The 6000-nt window shown below is 39.3% G+C and overlaps 1 protein-coding gene across 10 annotated transcripts in view; it reads right to left on the bottom strand.

Annotated features, from left to right (window-relative positions):
* Positions 1-694: 694 nt before the first annotated feature.
* The window catches only part of LOC121322118 (abl interactor 2), a 61848-nt gene continuing 56542 nt past the window's right edge, over positions 695-6000 (bottom strand). For 2 of the 10 annotated variants that reach the window (XM_041261653.1, XM_041261650.1), the window contains exons 11-13: positions 5845-5931; positions 3908-4081; positions 695-2322 (exon numbers count right to left, since the gene is read on the bottom strand). In XM_041261653.1, the coding sequence (XP_041117587.1) occupies positions 2147-2322; positions 3908-4081; positions 5845-5931 (437 nt within the window). In that variant the 3' untranslated portion in view covers positions 695-2146. The remainder of the gene's footprint in view (positions 2323-3907; positions 4082-5844; positions 5932-6000) is intronic. The other 8 variants (XM_041261647.1, XM_041261651.1, XM_041261654.1 and 5 more) reach the window with 6 other exon arrangements.

The raw sequence follows: 6000 nt of genomic DNA, 5'->3' as shown, positions 1-6000 counted from the left end.
ACAGTAAATATACAGTAACCTGCAACTGATGTCTTCTTTCTTCACTGCAGAAGTCCCTGCCTCCCTGGTTCTGCTTTCTTATTATCTCTGTCACGGTACTTTGAGCTCTTTGTTGATATTGGAACAGCCGATAAGCAGCTTGGTTTGAATATTGCTTCAGCTATTTTAAACAAATGACTGGTAAGCTTTGTATTTATGAAGCTTGTTTTGTTTAATTCAAATGCATTTCAAAGCTACAACAACACACTGTCAATATCTGCAATTGTGCGCTCCATCATATAAACATAGTGCACAAAAAAAAAAAAAAAAAAGAGTAAAACACAAAGCTTTCTCAACTGGTGTACTGAAACGTCACTGCTACACACAGATGACTGGCACACGCACACAGCCCGTCTCTCAAGGGGAATGCACCAAAAGGTCGATTGCTATAACACCTTCTTTCGGTTTCCATTGTGGACGTTGCACTTGCCGCCAAATCCATTACTCGTAACCTAATTTTAATATTTATTTAGCGAGGTGGTTAATTGATCAGGGGGATTGTGTGACGGTCGGATATGGAATGTTCCACTGTATGTGTGTGTGTGTGTATGTATATATATATATATATATATATATATAGATGTATATATATATATATATATATATATATATATATATATATATATATATATATATATATATATACATATATATATATATATATAAATCAGCACAGTTCAGAAACATATAGGAAATCAAATTCTGTAAAGCAAATGAATAAAGATTAAACAATTTTAGCAAGAAGGACAATTACAATTAGGAATATTTTCCAAATCATTAGCTTGGGGTGGAACCCATAACTAAAAACAGCATTTCTTTCCCATTCCCTCAACCTCTTGCAGATTTATTTTACACATTGTTCTCAGGTATCCTTGAAAATTGGTGCAATTTGGAGTGGAGCAAAACTCAGTAGAACGCAAGCAAGGCAGAACAGCCAAGATCTCTCTGGATTTGCAATGTAGGTTTCAGATCTGAACAATGCAGCTTCCCATCTTTTAAGTCCTAATCCTTGCTGCTTAATGAGTATATCGTACTCCTCTCCTCTAACCTCCCAGAGCTAAACACAGTGCGATCCGTTCATGTCAACACGATGGTTTAATTCATGACTGACCGTCACCATGTTTACCGAGCCGACACGGTACTAAGATTTCCATTCATCCACTACCTCTCAAGACCTCATCTTACCTACAGTGGTGATTTGGTTGTGAACATTTGCCTGCATGGGAATGATACAAAAATTAAAAAACAGTGACTTGATATCCAGGTCCTTACAAATTTAAAAAAAAAAGGAGATTCATATCCATTTGCTTGGCTGGGCTGCCTCATATAATATTAAATATTACATGGCTTTTTGCAAAAAATTACCAAACACTATTGTTCTACGAACTTCAGCACTCAAGTATATATTTTTAACCTTGTTTTGGAAATATGTATACATGAAGTATCTCTTAACCTTGTATTACGTACCCCAAGACCTGATGAGGAAAACACAACTGCAACCTACAAATGACTCTTCATAACCAAATGGCAGTGAAAAGACATGCCAGCTCCTTCCTTTAATCCTTTAGGCATTTCTGTTTCAAGCCAAGTGTTTGTAGTGTACAGTATTCACCCCCTACAATGCAACCAAAGCAAAAAGAACACACTAGTGAAACTGTCACCCGGTATGGTTACAATCCCTTTTACATTAACATCTGCCATTTGGATACTGCTGTATACAAATGATCTAAATATAAGAATCTGAAAAAGTAAAATAGTGTATAAAAAGCAGTTAACCCCCCCCACACAGAGTCTCCAGGTGTAAGTACGTCAGCTTGCTCGTCCAAAAAAATAAAACCTATTAACAGCCCTCTTGGATTGCTCCCGACTGCAGGAAGAGCTTTGTTCAATCACCTCGCGCCACTTCAATCAATTTCTTTGTACAATAAAGAAAAGACAGTGGTTTTATTACAATAGTACCTTCCATTTTATTCTGCAATTTTCTTTGTTTTGTCAAAGTGTGCGTGCATTACTTTGGATCTCCTCAAGCCTTTCGGATATTTAAAAGGACTCCCCCAACACTGTTCCCTCCCTTGTCCAAAGTAACACTGCCGGGGCAGCAGCGGGCTCATTCGGCGTAATGCATGATGGACTCCACATAGTTCCCAGGGAAGAGGCCCGTTGTGCCGTTCATGACCCCTTCGTACCAGCCGTCGTCGTTCTTCTTGATCACGTAGATGATGGAGCCCTCCTGGAAAGACAGCTCATCCTCCTTGTCCCTCGAGTAGTCGTAGATCGCCACAACTGAGGTGAGAAAAGTAACGTTGCACTTTTTAGAAATATAAAATGCACAGACTGTTCTAATAGACAAAGCAGTAAGAACTCCCTTTAAGGCTACCTCAGTATAAAGACTACTTAACAATTAAGGCCACTTTTTCAGCCCTGAGTTGCTCATATTGACGGCAATACTAAGTTGTATTATTAAGGCCACTGTGGCAAGGCGGAGGTCCTAAATATTGTTTTTTTCTTTTTCTTATAAAAAGTATTTTGTTTAAAATTGTAGTTTATGCTAGATATGGCAGGGCTGGGGTTAGGGAATCCTTTTAAATTAGGATAAGAGTGGGATGTGGCCAGGTATTTAAATGAGTAATTGCCAATTAATCCTGGCTGGAAAGCCAGTCCTTTGTTCATCAGCTTGCAGGCTCACAACTGTGTGCACATCCAGGGTGATTGAACCAAATATGTGACCACTGTGTGTCTAACCGGGGTTGGGAGCACAACTGAGGACAACCACGTGTTGACTGGACTCCTGATAGCATAGGGGTTTGTTTAGAGGATTTTAAATCATCCATAGTGTATCTGTGTGTATCAGGGAGAAGGTTCCTGCAGCAATACCTCCCCTTTTAGTGGGAGCAGCTTGTTGGCAAACTTACTTTGTAGTTGTCTGGCCCACTGTGTTTTGTTTTGACTACGTATTTATTACACTGCGTTTGTATATGTCCTCAAGCACTAGGACTACCATTGCTGGTACCAGGAGTGGCGGTCACCTACCAACTGCAGTAAGAAACCTTTGCTCCTGCGTGGCGTGGTGTGGCAAATACAGCCTTCAGTCTCTCTCCCCTGGCTGTCAGCAGATACCCACAACCCTATTACCCTCCCCTGTTACAGCCAAGTGTTTAGTAACAAATATTAATCAATTATATTGCCAATGTCAAGAACAAAAAGTGTGACTGTGCTGAGACACAAGCATTTTTATGGACAGACATGAACCAGTTGTTGGTATCAGCAGTATACCCTTTCAACTGTGTGTTGGGTGTAACCACAATGATATAAAAAAAAAAAGTGCCTTCGTAGCAAAACTTTCCTGGAGTTTGCGTCGTGGGACATTGAGAAAACAAGTCATTTTAATGACCGACATCCCCATAGGCTAAAAATATGCAAAATGTGTAAAAATTGCACAAAAAAGGTCAATTAAAAAAAGGGGGCAGCTTTATGCTAGAATAAGGTGACATTCATTTTAAATGAACATTGACATTTTTGATGTAATATGCAACATTGAATTTCAATCAAGTGCTTTTTTTTTTTTTTTTTTTTGCTGATTGCAGCTCTCAAATCTGGACGACAAAAAAAAAAAAAAAAAAAAAGTAAAATTAATTTGTCAAATGCATACGAAGGACATCTGTAAAGAGCACTGAAGCAAATCCAGCTTGGCATTATATACCTGGAAGCAGTGTCCTGTAATAGAAACAAATGGTTGTAACTGGTTGCTCTTACCAACAAGTTAACCAAACACAAGAGAACAACTTGGGAGACTGGTTACAGCATTTCAGATTCTAAATCATTATTATAATAGAGCTAGCCATGCCTATGGAAGTGCAGACATGCATACCCTTTTCTTGGTAGGTCCTGGGAGCCCAAGGAGGATCCTCCTCTGCATAGGGGTCACTGTACTCCACTACCGCAGACTCCTCCTCTTCATAATCCTCTGGGGGAGGGGGCGGGGGAGGGGACTCGTCAAACAGAGGCTCGTCCGCAGGAAGAGGGGGCGGGGGAGCATCTGAAACTGAGGAATAAAAATAAATCGCTTAAAACAGAGCTACTTGGCACAGCCTTGATAACCAAACTACCACAACAAACAACCAATAAGAATAAAAAAAAAAAAAAGAGGAAAAGGCTGCATTAACAAGGGCTTTTCTCAAGGATTCCTGTTTAACTGAATACCCTCCTTTTCAGGAAGTATAACCTTGACAAAATAGAAATCTAAAGTCATTCTTCTACATTAACAAACAAATAAATAAAAATACACAAACATAATGCCTTACTTTTAGGTCATGTGGGATAAAAATAAGAATGAAAGTGCTTTTCAAAGACATTTTGTTAAATGTCACTCTAGGAATACCACCGTGTAAATGTGTGGGTTTTAACCTTACGCTCCGTGTCAATACAACATGTCTACAGATGTAAATTCCTCACAGCAGTCTAAAGATATAGGTATCACGACAGCCACAGGAGGTGGGAATTGCAAATAAAAACATTAAAAGAACTTGAGCTCAACTAATTGAAGTGAAAAGTACAACAATGCTAGTCCAGGGACAGGCGGTGTAAATTGGTTCTGGGTTTTTCATTTTTGTAATTATACTGTCGCGATTGATTGCCTTCAATTCAATACATAATGAAAATACTTAAAATGTCAAAATACAGCTGAAAGCCAAGCAATGAAAAAGTAAGGCAAAGCCAGTGCGGTAGAGGGGAGTATTTTACATGCTGGACTCTGAACTCGCGAAACCACATTCCCCCTGCTTCTCAAAGAAATACCCACCTCTTCAATATTACTTGGTTGTAGCCTGTATATTCAACCAATTGCTTCACAAATAAATTAATTGCTTGTTTAGTAATGTATTCAATTAATAACGGCGATGTCATAATACTTTAACGTTTCAACATTGACAATTTTATAATAACAAGATTGAACTCTACTGACTAAGAAAACACTGTATCTGGGTTCCAGATCAGTTTTCACAGCAGCAGTTCAGGAGATGGATACTGAAACTATAACCACCCTTGCTGTTACATCACTCACCTATATTACTTTCCAACCAGTGTGGAACTGGGAAATACCTGAGTGCCCACGATACATTAAAAGGTACAGCCTACTACAGGTACATTTCCACCACTAGAAAAAGCTGGGAAGCCACGTTCATGCCAGCTGCAGAGTGGCAGGGAAGACAATTGTGTGCTGTTAAACTGTTAAACAGCATATCATTGACATCTCTAATTTGGCATGCAAGTTGCAGCTTTTGAAGGTTCGAGCTAAAAATGCCTGCTTTAAAAATTTTTTTAAATAAATAAATAAATACATACATACAAATTCAGCAGATTTTTTAAATTTATTTCATTCCATATGACTGGACAAAACCCAAACAGGATCCACCACAATATAATTTCATGCGTTTAGACAGTAAAACTAAAACACATGGAAACTATATGACAGTTCAACTGGAACACAAGTCCTCGTGAGTTTAGGAGTTCTTGGAAGGGAGGTCTTAAAGTAAACAGCCTAAAAAATAATAAAATAAAAAAACCTCTGGCCAAGTGTGTCCAATCTACTGTACTAGCTCTTCAAACACTTCCAGGTTACTTAGACTGTATGAAAAGTATTGTGTATTTATGTTATATATTCAAGGGGCTCAATGGTACCGGATGTATACCAGCATCCTGACAAAGTTTATCGGATATATATGATCTGCCCAGCACACAAGGCCACGAGTAAAAGCTGACATGTCTGTGCTGCACAATGGCGCAGGAGTACCGAGGTGAACCACTTACTGTTCTCTTGGACCCGCGCCACGAAGCCCATCAGTGGGAGCTGGGGAGTTATCTGTAGGACAGAGGGGGGTGGGGGAGCAAGGGAGGCTACACCAGACAGACAGACAGAGAGAGAGAGAGAGAGAGAGAGAGAGAGAGAGAGAGAGAGACAGACAA

The sequence above is a fragment of the Polyodon spathula genome, chromosome 10, assembly GCF_017654505.1.
Source record: "Polyodon spathula isolate WHYD16114869_AA chromosome 10, ASM1765450v1, whole genome shotgun sequence".
Classification (NCBI taxonomy): Eukaryota; Metazoa; Chordata; class Actinopteri; order Acipenseriformes; family Polyodontidae; genus Polyodon; species Polyodon spathula.
The sequence above is the reverse complement of the archived record's forward strand: the minus strand, read 5'-3'. Positions and strand labels throughout refer to the sequence as shown.